The sequence below is a fragment of the Callithrix jacchus genome, chromosome 4 (genome assembly GCF_049354715.1).
Source record: "Callithrix jacchus isolate 240 chromosome 4, calJac240_pri, whole genome shotgun sequence".
NCBI classification, from domain to species: Eukaryota; Metazoa; Chordata; class Mammalia; order Primates; family Cebidae; genus Callithrix; species Callithrix jacchus.
Window position 1 is genome coordinate 150,849,283 of NC_133505.1, and position 21,669 is coordinate 150,870,951.

A 21,669-nucleotide genomic window follows, 5' to 3' on the forward strand; every position below is an offset into this window, starting at 1 on the left:
ATAAAGCGGCACAAAAACGTATGGTTAGTCATTGCATACGTCATTGCCATGCACCCTCACTAAAAACAAACAAAAACAAAAACTCATTTTCAATTAAGAATGTGCTTGATGAAGCAGTAAAACTTACTAACTTTACAAAATCTTACCCTTTGAAGATGTCTTTTCATATTCTGTGTGATGAAATTGGTAATATGCATAAAGCATTTCTGCTGCCTACCAAAGAACAATGGTTTTCTTAAGGAAAAACACTTGATTATTTGAGGTGTAAACTGAATTGGCTGCCTTTTTTTTTTTCAAAGCACAACATTTTTACATGAAAAAATGACAAACTATATCTTGGTACTCAGATTTGGGTATCTGGCAGACATGTTCTTGAAAATGAACCAAGTGGGCCTTTCACTTAAAGGAACACAATATTTGCCACTAATTTCATCCTTGATAGCTTGATCAAGTTCAAGCTATCAAGTAAAAACTTAAACTTGTGGAAAACCTGTATCTTCACAGTAAGTTTTTCAGTTTGCCAGTACTGTAAGATCTTCCTGAGACAGGGATGATAGTAATCAATGTGATTTTTGATATGTACAATGAATGTATCAACATTTAGAAGGCCTGTAGAACTCAGTGACCCACTACTTTCTAGATGACTGATGCATGTTATTCCAAATCAGGTATGGGTAAAAGATTCATTCAAAGTTCAAGACAGGGGAATTAATTTTAATGGAACAGAATAAAAAGTTCATTAAGCCAGTGTCAGATTCCACATTGTAACTAACCTTTAAGAAACTACCACTTGTGGAGTTTTGGTAGAATATCAGAGAAGTATATGTACAATTATTTGAAAAGATTAAATATTCCCCCCTACTTATGAGAAGTGGATTTTTTCATACTTCAACAAAAATTTTACATCTCAACAGTTTGAATGCAAAAGCAGATATGAAAATCAAGACTAACAGAGAAGGCTTCTAAAAAGCTAGTTTTTCTTTTTTTTCTTTTTCTTTTTTTTAAGAGACAGAATTTTGCTCTTGTTGCCCAGGCTGGAGTACAATGGCTCGATCTCCACTCAATGCAACCTCTCGGGTTCAAGCTATTCTCCTGCCTTAGCCTCCCGAGAAACTGCGATTACAGGCATGTGCTACCACACCTGGCTAATTTTTTATTTTTAGTAGAGACAGGGTTTTTCCACGTTGGTCAGGCTGCTCTCGAACTCCCGACCTCAAGTGAGCTGCCTGCCTCAGTCTTCCAAACTACTGGGATTACAGGCAAAACTGGTTTTTCTTAAAAGCCATTTTTCTCACTAAATTATGCCTTGGTAAACAGCTATTTTTCCTAAGACAAAAACATTTTTGGTAACATGAAATGGTTTTATCATCATTTTTACCATTGACCTTTCTGAGAATTGTCATTTTTCGATGAATTAAAACTTTTGTTTTCATTTCTATGGTGAATATTAACAGCTATAATCCACATAAACAAAGGCTCTTTGGAGTCTTCAACAATTTTGAATGTAATGGGAGCAAGGTACAGTGACTCACACCTGTAATTCCAGCAGTTTGGGAGGTTGAGGCAGGTGCATTGCCTGAGTAAGGAGTTCGAGACCGGCCTGGGAAACATAATGAGACCCCTATCTCTACAAAAAACTAAGAAATGCAAAAATTAGTCGGGCATGGTGGCACATGCCTATAGTCCCAACTACTTGGAAGGCTGAAGTGAGAGGACTACTTGAGCCTTGGAGGTTGAGGCTACAGTGAGCCATGATCATACCACTGCACTCCAGCCTGGAGTTCCAAGGCCACCACTATCTTAAACTATGTCAGGTCATGTAACTTCTCTGCGTAAAAACCTTCCAATGTTCCAACGTGGTGGCTCATACCTGTAATCCCAGCACTTTGGAGGCTGAGGTGGGTGGATTGCTTGAGCCAGAAGTTTGAGACCAGCCCGGGAAACATAACGAGATCCCATCTCTACAAAAAACTAAGAAATGCAAAAATTAGCCAGGCATGGTGGCACATGCCTGTAGATCCAACTACTTCGGAGGACTGCTTGAGCCCTGGAGGCTAAGGCTGCAGTGAGCCATGATTGTGCTACTGCACCCCAGCCTGGAGTTCCAAGGCCACCACTGACCTAAACTACACCAGCTCATGTGAATTCTCTGCGTAAAAACCTTCCAATGGTCCATAGTGGTGGCTCACACCTGTAATCCTAGCACTTTAGGAGGCTAAGGCAGGAGGACAGCTTGAGTCCAAGAGTTCAAGACCAACCTGGTCAACATAGGAAGACCCATCTATTATTTTTTAAAAATAAAAAAACAGAACATTTCAATGGCTCCTCAGAGTTCATATACTATCCTAGAAGGCTCTACTGTTTTCCCCATCATTACCTGTCCCTCTACTTTTCCCCTTGTTCACCCCCTCCAGCCATGCTTGCCTCTTTGCAGTTCCTCCAGTAAGTCATACATACCCCCAGCGTTGGTACCATTGCACTGGCAGTTCCCTCTTCATGGAAAGCAATTTCTTCACTTTCTGCATGGCTATTTCCCTAAAGTCTTTGCTCAAATATCACCATCTCAATAACTTGTGCATCATATTTAAGATTACAACCCTACCAGCTACCCCACCCACACCATATACATAATTCTCCCCTCCCAGCACCACCTTCTAACATTTGCTTGCTATGCCTACAGTGTTTGACCTTTCTCCACCACCAGCATTAATGTATACCCAAGAACATGGGAAAATGCCTGTCACATAGAGCTCAACAAATATTTGTTGAATGTAGAATGGATGAACTCGCTTGCCATCTTGTCATTTCTGGAGACATGGTTTCAAATTCCCAGGAAAAAGAAAGGATGTAATTTAAAGAGGCTAGGGAAAACAATGACAGCAAAGATTTTTAAAACAGAAGAAAAAGATGGGATACATTAACCGCAAACTTCAAAACTGAAGTCATTGTGAGACTGAAAATAAAGCTCTTGGAGGAAGTGGCAGTCGGGGAACACTATAAAGGTATACAGGCATATCTAAGTGCCTGGCCACAGACACTGGCATTCGCACCCTCACCCAAACCCATTTCCCACTCGGACTCTCGCGAACCTCGGTGCCTGGAGCTCTTTCCGGAGCCCTCCACCCTAACACAGGAAGTTCACACCAAGAGACTGAACGATTTCTAAACTTTATGGAAAAAGCCAATGACAATCAATTAGGCAAAAACGAGACGCCAAATCCCATCTCACTCCAGCGCCACGCCCTCTTCTCAGAGACTTGCCGGCTGCAGGACCTCTCCGCCAGCACAGTTCTCAGGGGTCCTGCTGGTCTCTCAATGCTGTCCCAAAGTGTCCACATGAAGGCGGGTCAGGAGGGACTTCCCCGGCAAGCACTTCTATACGCAGAAAGCGCGGGACGCAGGAGCCATGGAGAGAGCCGGTCCCTTGAAGGCAGGAATACTCGAGGGATTTGGCAAACGGGAGGAACGCTGGGAGAGGCGCCGCGCACGGCGTTGGTAAGGCAGTCTCAGTTCTCCTCGGGCTTGTCGGCTGGCGGTCCACAAGGCTGCAGCATCTTCTCCATCAAGTTGAAGCGGACTCGCGCTTTGCTCTCATTCTCCGCAATGGCGAAGTAGTTGAGAAGGTCGAAGTGGCCCATGTAGGAGCAGTACGAGTCGCGGTGTTGGTTCACCAGCCACTCCCACTTGGTGGTGTCGGCGTGGCCCGTGCCGATGTACTTGGACTGCAAGTGCTCCAGCTGGCTGTGGATGGTGTAGCGGTCCGTCATCTCGCCGCTTTCCCCTTCGCTCCGAGGTCAGAGGCCGCAGGAAACAAGTCACCGCTCTACCGTTTCAAGCGGGAGTGAGGACACCGCACAGCACCTCCGGGCCCACGCGGTCGCAGAAGAATGGCGTCACTGAGACTAAGTAGTGTAACTCTCGCTCATAGGGCTCAGAGGCGGAAGCGGAAGCGGAAGCACATCAGTCACGGAATTGGAGTTGCCGAGGTATGCGACGCTACAAGTGTGCCGCCCCTGTAGTGAGCCGTGCCCCTTCATAGAGCGTTGCATGATGGTCCGCTTAGTGGCTATGAGAGGCCCTTTTCAACCGGGAGCGTTGCATGCTGGGACTTGTGGTCTTGGTCTTTGGAGTTCGTGCACGCCAGCCTCCGGAACTTCTGGTCGCCTTTTAAAAGCGGTATGGGTGCCTAGTGGAGGGTGTTGTCTGCGAGGCGGGAAGCATCCGTGGTTGGCTTGGGGCTGATGGGAAATGGGAAACCCAAATAGGAGTGGACTACGAGCAACCCCGAAAATAAACTCTTATGTATTTCGGACCTATCGTGGCGGCACGGCAGTCCCTTCACTACCCGGGATGGATTACCCAGAAGTCAGTAGGCGCGAGTTCTGGTCCCAACTATGTCGCTTAGGAGTTTGTAGCATCAAAGAGTTATTTCAGCTCTAACCAGGGTGTTTGGTGAGCAAGTACAGTACCCATTTCCTCACATTCCGGCTCCACCTCAAGTTCCTCCTTCCTCTCTAGCCAGTTATTTTGATATCCTCCCTCCAATGCCTCACGGCACCCTACTTGGCCCTTCCATTCAGTGGGTTTTGTGAATTCAACCAACCCGACTGAAAATATTTGGGAAAAAAATTAGTGTGTACCGAAGTGTAGACTTTTAAAGGTTATTATACCCTAAACAATATAACAACCATTTACATAGTATTTACATTGTATTGGGTATTGTTAAATAATCTAGAGAAAAACTATACGGGAGGATGTGTGTATATGCAAATACAAGCCATTTTATATCAGGGACTTGAGTATCTTCTAGTTTTGGTATCCATGGAGTCCTGGAACCAATCACTCACAGATACTGAGGGACAACTGTACTTCTCCATGTTACCTGTTGTGCCCATTCCCCAGTTCCTTGTGCAAGCTGTTCCCTCTACTTGGAATGTCTGTTCCCTTGGTGAACGCATCTGCCTTAAAGGCAGCTCAAATGCATCTCCCTAGAATTTTCTCTGGCTGCTCCAGACAGATGTAAATTCTTCTTCCTCTTTGCAGATTATCCATCTCTTCCTTATTATTGCTTTATATCCTAATTTTTAGTTTAATAACTTCCTCATATGGATAGAGGCTACCTGAAAAAAACGAGATCCTCTTTAAAAATTATATATATATATATCCCAAACAAGAATTTGATAAATAATTGTATTACAACCGTAGAGAAGGAACACTACTGAGAGAGAGAGAACTTGAAAATAGTTTTATTCTGCTGTTTAAACTTTGTTATAACAAACGTTTCACTACTAAAATGTAGAGAATTTTATAAGGCATACTTGTTGGAGATGTATCAAACCTTGACATTTTGCCACTTTTCTGGGGAAACTTTTTTTTTTAATTGCTGAAGGTTTGTGTATCCAAGAGGCCGGGCGCGGTGGCTCATGCCTATAATCCCAGCACTTTGGGAGGCTGAAGCGGGTGGATCACGAGATCACGAGATCAAGACCATCCTGGTCAACAAGGTGAAACCCCGTCTCTACTAAAAATACAAAAATTAGCTGGGCATGGTGGCGCATGCCTGTAGTCGCAGCTACTCAGGAGGCTGAGGCAGGAGAATTGCTTGAACCAAGGAGGCAGAGGTTGCGGTGAGCCAAGATCGCACCATTGCACTCCAGCCTGGGTAACAAGAGCAAAACTCCTTCTCAAAAAAAAAAAAAAAAAAAAAAAAAGGTTTTTTATCCATGCACAATAGAAGTTTTTGTTATGCATGTTTTAAAGCTCTGTATACCACTCTGTCTATATTGTTATAAAAGTTGCTTTTTGCCCTTGTCAGTATTCATGTTACATATCATGTAACTTTAGTTCATTTTTACTGCTGTATAGTATGTCACTTAATGAATATACCATGATGTGTCCACTTTCTCAACGATGGGCATTTATTTTCATATTTTTGCTATTAGAAACAATGCTGCAACAAATATTCTTATACATGTGAAGGAGTTTCTTCAGGGCAGTGGTCCCCCACCTTTTTGGCACCAGGGACTGGTTTTGTGAAAGATAATTTTTCCATGGTCAGGGGTTAAGAGGTGGTAATGGTTTTGGGTGATTCGAGTACATTATATTTATTGTGCACTTTATTTCTATTATTATTGCGTTGTAACATCTAATGAAATAATTGTACAACTCACCATAATGTAGCACCATTGGGAACCCTGAGCTTATTTCTTGCAACTAGACAGTCCCATCTGGGTGACAGGGACAGTGGCACCCGACGTATGTTGCTTATGTCCAGTCTACTCTGTAATCTGGTCTTGGTTTATATCACTGCAGAAAACCCTGCTTCACAAAGATAGGATGTTAGAAATGAAAGGAGGCTTTCAGTGCTTTTGTGGCAATCTGAGGATATGCCGCCTTGACTCTAATCCAGAACATATAGAGATTTGATGTCGTATCAAACATACTTTTCAAGCCACCATTATTTGCAGTCTCAAGCAGTTGATCTTCTTCTAGCACGGGCAAAGTTGATTCACCTGGCTTTTTCACAAGTGGGTCACGGATCCATTCCTTTCCAGTTCAGAGATCTTTTATAGTTGGGAAGTAATGCCCAAGCTCTTCTGAATGTGAGATAGGTGATTATGCACCGGCTGGGGCAAAGAAGGCCCTGACTCGGTCTCTTTCAAAATCTGTTTGAAACATCAAAAATCCCAATGTTGACTTGTCGCCCCCATAATTCCAGTTGGCTTTGAATGCAGCCACTTTATCTGCCAACTTGAACACAGTTGTTCTCCTCTGAAGTAACAGATTGAGTTCTCTGAGCAGGTTGAAGATGTCACACAAGTGAGTTTTGTGACCCATCCTGTGTCACTGAAATGTGCTGCTAGTGGTGACAGTTTTTTCTAAAAGAAATCTCTGTGGCAGCTCACATAACTCAAAAAGTCTGGCCAGTTATCTACCATTAGAAAGCCATCTCACCTCTGTGTATAAGAAAGATGAGTGTGCTCTGCATCCATCTCTTCACAGAGCTGTGCGAACAGAAGTGAGTTAAAGGCGCATACTTTAATGTAGCTGATAACTTTAATCACATCCTGCAAAATGTTGTGAAGTTCAGGTGACATTTTTCAGCTAGCCAGCATTTCTCCATGGGTGACATAGTGCAAAGACACATTCAGAAGCAACCTCTTTGACCCATGTAGTGAAACCAAAAAACTGTCCAGTCATGGCAGCTGCTCTATCTTTGCATATACCAACACAAAATGGCCAATTCAGGTTTCCTGATATATAGTCATTTAAAGACTTGAATAGTTCTTCAGCTGTGGTGTTGGTTGGCAACAAAAGTACACATCTTATATCCTCATGCACATCCTCCTGAAAATATATTCCACCAAAACAAGCGCTGTTGCCTTGTCAACATTGTTAGACTTGTCAATCTGGATTATGTACTGTGGTGACTCATTAATCCTCTCTAACAACTGTGTCTCAATATCCTCTGCTATTTAATCAATTTGTCTAGCTGTGGTGCTAGCCAAAGAGGAATATGTACTTCCTTTTGAACTGCACCCTCTCCTAAAAGTTCTCAACGGATGTCCTTAGCAGCAGGCAGGATCAACTCTTCACCAATAGTAAAGTGCTTCTTAGCTTTAGCAATGCAGTTAGCCACTAAGAATGATGCTCTTAGTACAGACACATTTGATGAAGTGGTGGCCTTCAATAATTGCTTCTATTTGTGTTCAATTTTTTTTTTTTAAACTCTAAAGCCTGGTCTTTTAATGCCACGTGCTTGGTCTCCATGTGGTGAAGCAGTTTGAAGCTTTCATAGTTTCAGTGAATAGCCCATTACCAAAGTGAGCCTGGAGAATGTGAATTACATGTTGCAATGAACCTGTAATTTAAGTAGGACTCTTGGTATTTTACATGCAGCTTTCTTTTTGTTGGCAGTCTTAGAGTCTTCTGCTGTCTCATCATTGGGTCTTTTCCCCTTTTTCAAAGAAGCTCTCTAGTGATGTTTGTTTTTTACTCATTTTGGCTGGGGTTAGCTTGTGTGCTTACCAAAACTGTGACTGAGACAGGTGGTGGGAAGAAGCTTGGATGGAAATGGTAAATAAAATGATGGATGGGCCATGAACAGACTAAAATAAGTGTTGAATTGTGAATTAAAGCCTGCCACCAGATGCAGCTTAATTGTCACTTGCCACTCACTGATAGGGTTTTGATATGAGTCTGCAAGCAATTGATTTATTATGATCTCTGTGCAGACAACCTCTCTGCTAATGTTAATCTGTATCTGCAGTGGCTCCCCAGAGCAAGCATCCCCACCTCAGCTCCATCTCAGATCAGCAGGCATTAGATTCTTATAAGGAGTGCACCACCTAGATCCCTCACATACACAGTTCACAAAAGGGTTCAAGGTCCTATCAGAATCTAATGCCACCACTGATCTGACAGGAGGCGGAGCTCAGGTGGTAATGCTAGTGATGGGGAGTATCTGTAAATACAGATGAAGCTTTGCTTGCTTGCCCACTGCTCACCTGCTGCTGTGTGGCCCAGTTCCTAACAGGCCATGGACCTGGGGATTGTGGGCCCCTGCTCTAGGGCAAATACATAGGAATAAAATTGTTGAGACTTAGGGATGAGTGTCTTCAAGCTTTGTTAAATGTTGCCAAATTGCTTTCCAGAGTGATTATATCAGTTGGCTCTTCCACCAGCAGAATGAGACTTCTTTTTGCTCCACATACTTCCCAACACTTGGTGCTGTCAGATATTTTTTAATTTTTCAAATCTGTTGGATGGAATGGAATTTCACTTTGGCTTTAATTTGCGTATCCCTGATTAACTAGGGAGGCTGGGACTCTTTTGGTTTATTGATCTGTTGTATTTCTGCTTGTGATTGCATGTTCATGTACTTTGCCCATTTCCTACTAGATATTTGTATTTTTCTTACTCGTCTTCAGGAGCTCTTTTTTGAGACAGAGTCTGGCTCTGTCATCCAGGCTGGAGTGTCATGGCATGATCTCAGCTCACTGCAACCTCCACCTCCCAGGTTCAAGCAATTTTCGTGCCTTGGCCTCCCAAGTAGCTGGGATTACAGGCACGTACCACCATGCTTAGCTACTTTTTGTATTTTTAGTAGAGACAGGGTTTTGCCATGTTGACCAGGCTGGTCTCAAACTCCTGGCCTCAGATGATCCACCCACCTTGACCTCCCAAAATGTTGGGATTACAGGCATGAGCCACTATGCCAGGCCTAGGAGCTCTGTTTATTCAGGATACTAGGCTTGCTGGTTATAAGCAATGAAGGTATTTTTTTTTCAGTCTATGGCTTTTCTTTACTTTTTCTTTAGGATATCTTTTGTTGTAGAGAAGTTAAGTTTAAAGTAGTCAGATTTATCAAACCTTCTTTATGGTTTGTGTTTTTTGCATTTGGTTTAGAAAATGAAGTCAAGCAAAGCCCTTTCCTACCAAGGGAACACAAAAAGAATTTCCTTTATTGTCTTCTAAAAGTTTTAGAATTTTGGTTTTTCATATTTATGACTTTAATCCACCTGGAAGTTTTTGTTTTGTTTTGTTTTGATTTAGGGATCTAATTTTGAATATTTTCCTATTTGGCTCTCTAGTTACCAGTAATAATCAATCATTTATTAAATAGTACATCTTTTTTCTACTCGTTTAGTGCTTCTAAATACATCTATATGTATAAAATTTATACAAATTTATAAATCTGGGCGTTCTATTCCATTAGTCTATCGGTCTATACCTTTAACAGTGGCACAGGGTCTTAATTACTGAATCCTTATAGTAGGTCTTGATATCTGATTGGGTGAAGGCCTGTACACTTTTTTTTCTTTTATGAATGTATTGACTATTCTTGATCTTTTGTCTTTCCACATGAATTTAGAAACGTCAGTAGAATCCTTATGGAAATTGTAATACAGTTAGTCAAACAAAGCCATGCCATGAAAATTAATCTATTACTATTTCTATATCATTAAGAATGATTCTAAGAATATGAGAGAATTTCTCAAATTCAAAAGCCTTCGGAGGTAAATGGAAAATGCCCTTATGTGTATTAATTAAAAGTCAAGGTATATTAGTTTGCTAATGCTGCTGAAATAGCCACTGGTGGTTTAAACAACAGAGATTTATTTTCTCTCAGTTCTAGAGCTAGACATCCAAGAGCAAGGTATTGGCATGCTGGTTTCCTTCTGAGGTATCTCTCCTTGGCTCTCTCTGTGTCTTCACATAGCTTTCCTTCTGTGCCTGTTTGTGTCCTAATCTCTTATAAAGACAACAGTTATATTGGATTAGGGCTCATTCATATGACCTCATTGTAACTTAATTACTTCTTTAAAGGCACTGTATCCAAATACAGTCCCATTCTGAGGTACTGGGAGTTAGATTTTTTTTTTTTTTTTTTGAGACAGAGTCTTGCTCTGTCTCCCAGGCTAGAGTTTGGTGGCACAATTTTGGCTCACTGCAACTTCTGCCTCCCAGGTTCAAGTGATTCTCCTGCCTCAGCCTCCTGAGTAGCTGGATTACAGGCATGCACCACCATGCCTGGTTAATTTTGTATTTTTAGTAGACATAGGGTTTCACCATGTTGGTCAGGCTGTGGGATTTTAACATATGAATTTTAGAGGGACATAATTCACCCATAATAGGTATATACAGTGACATGGAATACATGAAATAATGTTCTTTTTACATATTTATGAATTTAATTAGATTTATGAAAATAATTTAAGTATTTGAAAAGGTTTTATTGGTTGAATCAGACAATTGCATTACTTACAAGAAACATAAAATATATTATATTAATAACTATGGTTTAGGTGTGGCATGGCAGTTCACGCCTGTAATCCCAGCACTTTGGGAGGCCAAGGTGGGAGAATCACTTGAGTCCAGGAGTTTGAGACAAGCCTAGGCAACATGGTGAAACCCTGTCTCTACTAAAAATACAATACTTAGCTGAGCTTGGTGGCATGTGCCTGTAGTCCAGGCTACCCAGGGGGTTGAGATGGGAGGATTGCTTGAGCCCGGGAGGTTGAGGCTATGTTGAACTGAGATCAAACAACTGCACTCTAGTCTGGGTGACAGTGAAACCCTGTCTCAAAAAAAAAAAGGAAAATAAAAAAGGGAAAAAATTAACTGTGATTTAAAGTATTTAAAATACTTAACCTTTGGAGTAGAACTAAACGTTATTCAAGACCCCTTTAAAAGGATCACTAAAATTTGCTAAACTTAGAAAAAGATTAGGATTTTTAGCTGAACATAAAAGCTTAAGGGAACAAAGGTAGTTTTTTGTTACAAGTTTAGTAGATTGAGCATCAGCTTTTAAAACCTAAATAAATGCCTGAGTAGTACTTTCTACATTCCGCCAAATGATCCTTAAAGGCACTACAAAGCCTCACATTTAATAAAGTCAGTTTTCAACTAGCATGAAAACCCTGCTGCAATTTTGTTTGTAGTTATATTTAATTTTTAATTTAGAGAGAGTTGTCATCTTAACTATACTGAATTTTCACATCGATGCACATAGTATATATTTTCACTTATTTACTTCTTTCTTTCTTTCTCTTTTTTCTTTCTTCTTTCTCTCCCTCTCTCTTTCTCTTCCTTCCCTTCCCTTTCCCTTCTCCTTTACTTTTCTCTTTCCTTTCTTTCAACAGTCTTGCTCTGTTGCTCAGGCTCGAGTTCAGTGATGTGTTCTCAGCTCACTGCAACCTCCACCTCTCAGGTCAAACAATTCTCATGCCTCAGCCTCCCAAGTGGGTGGGATTACAGGTGTGTGCTTCCATGCCTAAATAATTTTTTGTATTTTTAGAGGCATGGGTCACCATATTGGCCAGGCTGGTCTTGAACTTCTGGCCTCAAGTGATCCACCCACCTCGGCCTCCCAAAGTGCTGGGATTACATATTTGTGAATTTAATTGAATTTATGAAAATAATTTAAATACTTGGAAAGGTGTGAGATACCTCGACCAGCCTAAGTCTACTTTTTTTTTACGTAAAATAAGGCTGGTATAATTTTCTTCATTCATATATTTTCCATCTTCTGTTAAGTTTATTCCTAGGTATACTTAAAGATGTTTCACATGAATTTTAAATTATGACCTAATAACGAATATTACAATTTCTTACACTTGTTGTTAATAAAGAATTTTGGTCTGAACAGTGATCTTATTAGCAAGACATGCCAGGAGAGCTGTGAGCATTTCCTACCCCAAGATATCACCTCATGTCAATCCCACCTGTTAGGTTGCTTCATGCAACTATCAAATGTTGTCTCACTAGGTAACTTTGGGGAAGACAAAAAAGTAAAATAAATCTTAAAAATAAAATTTTACAAATGCTGTCTTACAGTTTAGCATTTGAGTAAAGGAAAATATGCAATAAAAGATTCCATTGAAAAGGTGTATAGAATTTAAAATGTATAGAGAAAAATTGCATGTTTTTAGACATAAAATTATATTTTGTTGAATCTGTTTTTCAAGCAAAGTCTTTCTTGTTCTTCGTAGTCTTGTGCTGCAGGCTTTACATTTTTTAAAAAGCCATTTAACATTTTGAATAGTCAAGGGATAATCCACACATAGAGAACTATAACAAGGAATACAGTATTTAACTTCTACTCATTTCTCACCCCCATGTTTAATGAGTAGCCTCACTGTATTTGTTTCTTGTGTATCGTTTGGTAGATTACATTCATGGATGTATAAGTAAATACAGATATATATGATATTTTACCCCCTTTTAAAATTCATATGGTAGCAAACTACTCACCATAGTTCTCTACCTTGGTTTTTTTCTGTTGGTTGTTTAATTCAGTTCTATATTCTTTGAAATATAATAGAGATAATCATGTATTAGTACATAAAGAGTTTCCTCATTCTTTTTTTTTCTTGTTTTATTGCCACATAATATTCCATCGTATGGCTGTATCATACTCCAAGTAACCAGCCATTTTAGTGATTACCATTTATGTTGTTTCCAATGCTGCAATGAATCCCTGCTGCAGTGACTAATACTGTGGATATGTAATTCTGCACATGTACAAGTATATTTGTAGGGTGTAAATTCCTAGTAGTGGCATTAGAGCATTATTTAAGGCAATGAAACTACTGTTGTGCACACACTTAATGCAATCATGAATTTCTAACCATAGCGCTTCTCAGTGATTTTCAAATGTCTTGGGCTAACAGAAATTACATTCAAATTTTATTATGATCTAAGAAAGACATGAATTTTAAATAGAAATTAATAAAATCACATTTACCTTGGTGAAAAATTATTTTAGATAACATTTCTGCCTGTAAGCAAGTATTAAAAGGACTTTCAGTATGTCCAGGTGTTGAAATAATGTTTCACACTAGGGGTCGCCAAAACAGTATTTAAGGCCAACAAATAGAACAATGTTGAACATTTTTATAATGAGGCACCTTGAGCTTCTCTATCACAGTAAACAGGAAAGGTGTCTTGTGACTGAGATGCTAAAAATAAGACTTTGGTGTGCTGTATTTTTAAAGGCAACTGAGACTTTGCCCATTTAGGTGAAAAGCAAGCAACCATGCCCTTATAATACTTTGGGGCATTATAGAGTAAGTGGTGATGTGGAATTTAGGTGATATGGAATTTAGAGAATTTTTAAAATAAATTTGCTGGTTATGATCTTATTTTTCTGTGATTGAAAATGTCTTTATCTTCTACTTTTATTTTTCCAATCATTGTGGATTTCATTTATCTGGGAAGATCTAGAACTGAGGGTTTTGCTCCTAATTGGGGATATACTACAAGGGTTAAATTTTCTGTACTTTTTATCTAACTTCTGAGCAGATAATGATTGCCATGGGCCTCCATTCTACAACTCATTTAAGATTTCGTAGGCTGGTTCCTCTCTGTTCTTTAGTGATAACATTAAATCACAGGCCAGTGCAATTTTTCCTTTCTTTTTTTTTAAGACAGGATTTCACCATGTTAGTCAGGCTGGTCTTGAACTCCTGACCTCAGGTGATCCACCCGCCTTGGCCTCCAAAGTGCTTGGATTACAGGTGTGAGCCACCACTCCTACCAGGCCAGTGCAATTTTTAATTTCTCATTGCAGAAATTTTACAAAGAAACATTGAAGCATTGTATGCATGTTCCATTTGTTGCAGTAATATGAAATTTACTCTTATGGTAGTATTTTTATGAGAACAAGTGTCTTAGTTCAGGCTCCTATAACGGAGTGCCATGAACTGGTTAACTTAGTAATAACAAATTTTATTCCTCACAGTTCTAGAAGCTAGGAAGTCCAAGATTAAGGTACCAGTAGATTGGGTGTCTGGTGAGGGTCCGCTTCCTGGTTAATAGACAGACTACCCTTCTCTGTGTCCTCATGTGACTGAAGGGGCAGGGAGCTACCTCTCTTGGGCCTCTTTTATGAAGGCACTAATGCCGTTCACGACAGCTCTGGTTTCATGATCTAACCTCCCAAAGGCCCAGCCTTCTAATATCACTACCTTGGATTTGGAATTTCAACATATCAATTTTGGGGAGACACAAGCATTTAAACCATAGGAAATAGTATCACAATTTGTCATTTTCACAGTTTACCTAAGAGAGGGAAATCATCTTTAAATATATGGTGAGAAGAGGTCTGAGGTCTAAAAAAATATGTATCCAAAGATTTTTTGTAACTTCAGTAAAAGAAATAAACAGGGTGCCACTACAGAGAATAATGGTGAAGAAGGAGGGGAGGCATTGAGGAGAGGGTGTTTGAGGGAGGTCACTCTAGAGAGGTAACATTTGCATGCGTCCTGAGGAATGAGAACAAGCCAGCTATGCCAAGAACTCTGGGAGAGCATTCCAGGCATAAAACCAAGGCCCTGAAGTGGGGAGAAGGTGAAAGGACTCTAGGAACTACTAGATGGAACCTAGTGACAGAGAAATAGTTACATTAGATGAGGCTGGACATGGAAGCAGTGGCCAGGTATCTTAGTCTTATTTGGATTTTTAGTCTATCAGGAAGCAAAACAAGTTTGAAGCCAGGAGAGCACTATGAAACGCTGATGTGCAGAACGGGGCTTTGGGAGTGAAGAAAAAAGTGAGCTAAATCCAGCCCAAAGCATAATGTGGGTAAAGATGCATGAACAAGATGCCCTGTCACTTCAGCCAGCCCTTGCCTCACCATTGTTCCAAACACGTTGGACAAGCATGTTTCTATCTCAGAGCCTTTTTTCTTTTTATTTCCTCTGTCTGCAATGCACTGTCCCCAGATGTCCATGTGGCAAAGGACCTTGCTTCCTTTAGGCCTTTGCTCACAATGTCACTTTTAAAATGAGGCCTTTTCTGGCCAACTTATCTAACATTGTAAACCTGTACCTCCTTGACCAGTGTTTCCAACCCCTTATTCCTTGATTTTCCCCTTAGCACTGATTGCTAACATACATGTTTAACTACATTCATAAATAATGTTTTCTTTATCATGTTTATAGTCTGTCTCCTTACATAGAATATAAGGTCTGTGAGGACAAGGACTTGGTGTTTGGTTCATGGCTCTGTCCCCAGCATGAAGTTCAGTGATTGACATAAGCACTAAATTAATGTTTATGGAATAAATGAATAAATAAATGTTCACGACAACCTCTTGAGTGATTGTGAAAGATTGGAAACACCTTGAATTCCAACAAAAAGGAATAATTACATAATTATGGTGTAATCAAAATATATAGTTTTAAGAGGCCCATACCTTTAGGCATAAAAAAGACATCCATTTTATATTAAATGGGAAAAAGAAGTTATAGATGTTATATGATCTAATTTTTTTTAACACAAACCACACACACACTTGTATCAGAATAGGAAAAGTATTGAAGGAAATATTAATCATTTGCCTCGGGAGAATGAGATGGGTGATTAAGGGGGATTTGGTTTGAATCATGCATTACCTTTGAAATAGAAACAGAAAAACAGACCAAGCAAATGTTATTTAAAACCAAAATGTGGGCTGGACGCCATGGTTGACACCTATAATCCAAGCACTTTGGGAGGTCGAGGTGGGTGGATCATGAGGTCAGGAGTTTGAGACCAGCCTGGCCAAGATTGTGAAACCCTGTCTCTAATAAAAATACAAAAAATTAGACTGGCATGTTAACCCCAGCTACTCGGGAGGCTGAGGAAAAGAATTGTGTGAACCTGGGAGGCGGAGATTGCAGTGAGTCAAGATCGTGCCACTGCACTCCAGCCTGGGAGACAGAGCAAGACTGCGTCTCAAAAAAAAAAAAAAAAGTGATTCTATTCCAAACCTACAAGCATAGATTAAAATGTAAAATACTAACAGTATTAGAATATTGCTCTAATAATGGGGTAGGCAGGAGATAGCAAAAATCTCAAAGGATCCCCCAGGAATTAAAACTAGTTTTCTTAACATCTCTACCATCTTTTATCTCAAGCCTAAGATATGTGGATTTGGGGAGAAAATTTTGTTCTATAGAATTAACATCAGAGAAAAAGACCCATGAAAAGACTTTACAAAATTATGGATATATTAATTTGTCATTGTTTTCAAGTTGCTTCAGTGAATTATCTAAGAGGATTGCATGGAACAGTCTTTCCTAGCTGAGTCAGTTCGGCTAAGGTCCTGGAACAGCAATAATTACAAATTAGAACATGGAGTCTAAAAATAAGAGGTGAAATGGATGGGACTGACCCTCTATGCAAATATTGAACACTTTAGGTTTCTAATTAAAGATGTCATTCATTACAGTCTACCCAGGGAAAAGTTGCAGGTGAGCGCATAAGAAAGGAGGTAAGCTTATACTTTTCTTTAGATCTGAATTTGAGCAAGTGTAAGATTTGTCTGGTTCCTAGGGAAAGTTTAATGCCACTTACTTCTCAATCAACATGGGGTAGTTGTTACATTTTCGCTTTTTAGAACAAGTATATGTATAGAAGTGATAATAGGTGTATCCTTGTTAATGTATGGTTTCTTTCATTTTTTACAAGTTGCACTCAATTTCATAAGGCAGAATCATATTTTAAAATTTCCATGTAAACTTTTGCAATGTTATTTATTTGTATTATATTTTCTTCACATTCACCTATGAATGTTTCCTAACTTAGAAGCCCCTAGGGATCTGTGTTTAAATATACTGCCTTCAGTGACCTGAAAAGACCATGGTGCAGAAAAAGTCTAATCTTTTTATTGCTGCTGTTCATTTGTTTGTGGTAGCTTAAGACCAAAAAGAAATTTGAGGGCGGAGCAGATTGGCACTCACAGCCATAGCTGACTACTTTTTTTTTTTTTTTTTGAGGTGGAGTCTTGCTCTGTAACCCAGGCTGGAGTGCAATGGAGCAATCTTGGCTCACTGCAACCTCTGTCTCCCAGGTTCAAGCAATTCTCTTGCCTCAACCTCCCAAGTACCTGGGACTACAGGTGCCTGCCATCACACCTGGCTAATTTTTGTATTTTTAGTAAAGACAGGGTTTCACCATATTGGCCAAGCTGGTCTTGAACTCCTGACCTCATGATCCACCCGCCTTGGCCTCCCAAAGTGCTGGGATTACAGGTGTGAGCCACCATGCCCGGCCAACTTACTACTATTAAAGAAAAATTATTCAATGATTTTTTTGAAGCACAGTAAAGAAGAATTTATTCAGAACCATCAAGATAGGTATAGGGATGACTGCAATGCTGTCTTGCAGTAGGGGAGAGAAATTGGACTTAACTTCCAGTACAGCCTGGGCAAGTGGGAATTTATAACGAAGGAGCAGGGTGGGGGTCAGTGGATGGAAAATTGCTAGGAGGAAATATCAAGGGTAAAGGGAATTCTGGCTAAATCAATCCAGCAGGATTCTTGCTGAAGACAGGCTAGCTTGTTCAGACATCACCCCGGGGGGAGAGTGGAAGACAAAGAACCTGATCAGATATCAAGGATGATCAGATTATTGAAGATAGGGTGTTCTGGTGAAACTGACTTAGCAAAGTTCTTTTGCTAAAACTGGATTTTACAAGGAAGTACACAGATGGGCCTAGGAGAAAGTTCAGAAACCTGATTAAAGAATCTCTGTTGACTGGGCACAGTGGCTCAAGCCTGTAATCCCAGCTTGGGAGGCCCAGGACGGTGAATCACCTGATGTCAGGAGTTTGAGACCAGCCTGGCCAACATGGGGAAATGCTGTCTCTACTAAAAATACAAAAACAAATTATCTGGGCATGGTGGCACACGCCTGTAATCCTCACAGCTACTCAAGAGGCTGAGGCAAGAGAATTGTTTGAACCTGGGAGGCAGAGGTTGCAGTGAGCCGAGATCGCGCCATTGCACTCCAGCCTGGGCAACAAGAACAAAACTCCATCTCAGAAAAAAAAAAAAAAAAAAGAAGGAATCTTTGTCAGTGCCTATGGTGCCATTTCCCCGCCCATTCTTTTTGACATTTTCTCCAGCTTATGTAAGCCACTGTGCAAAGAAGTTTCAAGTCTCCCTAATTCTAAGTGGATGTTTTCTGCTAAGTCTCTCTTATAAAGACATTTTGGCATTACGGCCGCTGAGGATTGCCTAAATAATGTGTCAGTAAGTTAGCCACTTTATTTGTCTGAGGAACTGATTTATTCTGTTGGAAACATAAAAGTACTTTCAGCCAAAGCCCCGTCTTCAGGGTCCTCAAGATAGTGAAATTCTGCTTTGGCATCATACCCTTTCATCTCTATTTTTGGATTTCTTGATTTGCTAGATGGTGTTTCTATCTGGCTTAATCACCTTACTTAAAAAGGTAAGAAAAGCACATGGAATTTTACCCTAGTTTTAGTGCAGGTCTGCCCTGAGACCAAGGCAAGAGTGGGGCATTCCCCACACCCTTCATGTTAGAGGGACCTGGTTTGACCCCCCCTACGAGCTTCACCCTCCCATGAGCTGCAGAGTCCACAGGTCAAGGGGACACACCCACCTAGGTCCACACCCCCATGCTCCCTACTCCCCAGCCCCTGGCTTGAACACACACAGATCAAGTTTTGAAACACAAATTCCAAGTATGAGTAGTCCCAAGCCCGCATCCAGGGCTTCATGCAGGTTTCTTTCCTGGATCTGCCCTCCCAAAGGCTGACTTTGCTGCTCCTGTGCATAGCACTGGACCTGTAGTGTGCCCGGGGAATGCCTACTGGCTGGGGTGTTCAACTTGTGAACTCGGAAAAGCAGGTAGAGAAAATTCCATCTGAAGAGCTTGGGTTTAGAGCTCCCTCGTAACTTAGAGATGGTTTTTTAAAAGGACTCAGGTGTCCATCTTTGGTTCAGAAAAGATGATCTTGTACCTAAACTTCTCCCATGTTGCCATCCCGGCCTCAAATGTCATATTGGTAAGTAACCTTATGGTCATAAGTTGTATCTTTATTAACAATGACTTACTCCAGGTGCTAACCTCAGTTCTTCTGAAACAGAACATCTGATCTTGTGATATTAAAGCTTTTTTAATTTATGATGTTAAAGCTGCTTCCTTTACTAAGCAAATGATTTTCAAATTGAAGATTTATAATTAAATGCAAAGATGGTAAATTAAATCATGCCACTGGTATGAATACTTTTATGTTAGGCTTAGGAATAATCTTTTTATGCTTTTATTTAAGGTGTTTATAATATTTAAAAGAGTTTGCCATATTAGACTATCTTACAGATGTCCTATGATTCCATTTATTTAAAACATGTAATTGACATGGTTTCACATTTTAAAAAGTAAGAATGTGAGCAAATGTGTAAGTGGCATAATATTAAGAGAAATGGATTTATCTATTTTATTAATTAAATTGAGATTTATGAGAGCCTTTGAAGTGCTGTGGAGGATTTCAAAAATAATGGCCAGGTACAGTGGCTCATGCCTGTAATCACAGCACTTTGGGAGCCCAAGGTGGGGGAATCACAAGGTCAAGAGATCAAGACCATCCTGGACAACATGGTGAAACCCTGTCTCTACTAAGAATACAAAAATTAGTCAGGCATGGTGACATGCACCTGTAATCCCAGCTACTCAGGAGGCTGAGGGAGGAGAATTGCTTGAACCCAGGAGGTGGAGGTGGCAGTGAGCCGAGATTGTGCCACTGCACTCCAACCTGGCAACAGAGCAAGACTCTGTCTCAAAAATAAAAAAATAAAATAAATAAGATTATGGGCTTTCTTGGTCAGGCATTTGAAATGCTAAAATTAAATTGAATATATTAACCACATTAATACAGTTTAAAATATTTAAGGGGATTTGCTGGATACAAAACTCAATGTTAGAAAGTAATGGTACTTATATACTTCACTAACAAGAAAATAAAACGGTCCTCACATAAATGAATGCTTGATATACAACAAAGGTGCACTGCAGGGCAGTGGGAGTAAAATTTCTTTCCAATAACTGGTGCTAGGACGATTGTGTACCATGCTGGAAAAAGATGAAATTGAACTCCTAATTCACACAAAAGTCAATTCCAGGTGAATATGCGATCTAATATGTTACAAATTGTTAAGTTATCCAATGATTAATATAGCAGAATAGCTTCATGACCTGGGGGCTGGTGAAGGGTTTCTTAAATGAGACACAAAAAACACTAACCATAAAAGGAAAGATTAGTACAATGAATTACATGTAAACAAAACACTTCGGTTCAACAACAAAAAAAATACCATTAAAAGAACAAAAATACAAGCCATAGACTGACAGGAGATATTTGCAACTTATATAACTAACAGCAACAAAACTTGTTTCCAATCATATAAACAAATTGATAATTTGGTAAGAAATTTGGTAAAAAAAAAAAAAGGCAGAAACCCCAATTAAAAATACACAAATGACTTGATTATGTATTTCGCAATACAGAAAATCCGAATGGTTACTACGCATGGAAAAGTGTTCTTCACATAATTAATATAGAGAGAAATGCTAATTAAAATAATAAGATGTCACAGAGTACCTACTACATTAGCAAACTTTTTAAAGTTTTATAATATCAAGTATTGATGAAGAGATCTAATTTTTGGCGGGAATTTACTGTGATTTATACAGTCAGCTTGTTTTTGTTGTTTTGTTTTGTTTTTTGAGACAGGATCTCACTCATCGCCCAGGCTGGAGTGCAGTGGCACAATCTCAGCTCACCTGCTCCCTCTGCCTCCCAGGTTCAAGCAATTCTCCCACCTAAGTCTCCCAAGTAGCTGGGACTACAGGAGCATGCCACCATGCCTGGCTAATTTTTGTATTTTTAGTAGGGACGGGGTTTCACAGTGTTTGCCAAGTTGGTCTTGAATTCCTGGACTCAAGCAGTCTGCCTCCTTCAGCCTCCGAAAGTGCTGGGATTACAGATGTAAGCCACTGCACCTGACCTGGACAGTCACTTTGGAAAACAATTTGTGATTATTTTACTGTGCTGCTTGGAGGAAGCATCACCCCTCTGGGAATCAGGATCTTTAGACATAATTTCCCAGATGGGTCACTGGGAGTGGTGGTGGGACATTCCAACTTCCACTTAGTTCCCAGATCCACGTATTCTATATACTGGGAATACAGCACTATACACAGTGGCAGATGCCTTGTGGTCTATTCTTTAACCTGAGGATAGCGCCCTATCTTTTGCAGGGTGCCTTCTCCGAGCTGGCACTTTAGCTGAACCTTTAAGAGACGCTTTCACTACTCTTTCACAAGGGCAGTTTCCAGATGGCACATAATCCATAACTACAAGCTCAATGCCATACC

General features: G+C 40.2%; 2 protein-coding genes across 27 annotated transcripts in view; one reads left to right on the plus strand and one right to left on the minus strand.

Annotated features, from left to right (window-relative positions):
* Positions 1-3,151: 3,151 nt before the first annotated feature.
* SF3B5 (splicing factor 3b subunit 5) lies at positions 3,152-3,889 on the minus strand. The gene has a single exon (XM_002747101.7). The coding sequence runs from the start codon at positions 3,765-3,767 to the stop codon at positions 3,507-3,509; it is 261 nt and encodes an 86-aa protein (XP_002747147.1). The 5' UTR covers positions 3,768-3,889; the 3' UTR covers positions 3,152-3,506.
* Positions 3,468-21,669, plus strand: part of LOC118153004 (uncharacterized) — a 41,611-nt gene continuing 23,409 nt past the window's right edge. For 12 of the 26 annotated variants that reach the window (XR_013534596.1, XR_013534586.1, XR_013534598.1 and 9 more), the window contains exon 1: positions 4,112-4,176. Coding sequence is in view for 1 of the 26 variants with exons in the window: in XM_078370244.1 (XP_078226370.1) it covers positions 3,888-3,986 (99 nt within the window). In the remaining 25 variants the exon portion in view is untranslated. Of the gene's footprint in view, positions 3,987-4,111; positions 4,453-5,389; positions 5,505-16,717; positions 16,760-21,669 lie in introns of those variants that run through there. The other 14 variants (XR_013534600.1, XR_013534592.1, XR_013534588.1 and 11 more) reach the window with 5 other exon arrangements.

Excerpts from the sequence above, each read along its gene's own strand:
- SF3B5 (XM_002747101.7), bottom strand. The coding sequence starts at position 3,767 with ATGACGGACCGCTACACCATCCACAGCCAGCTGGAGCACTTGCAGTCC.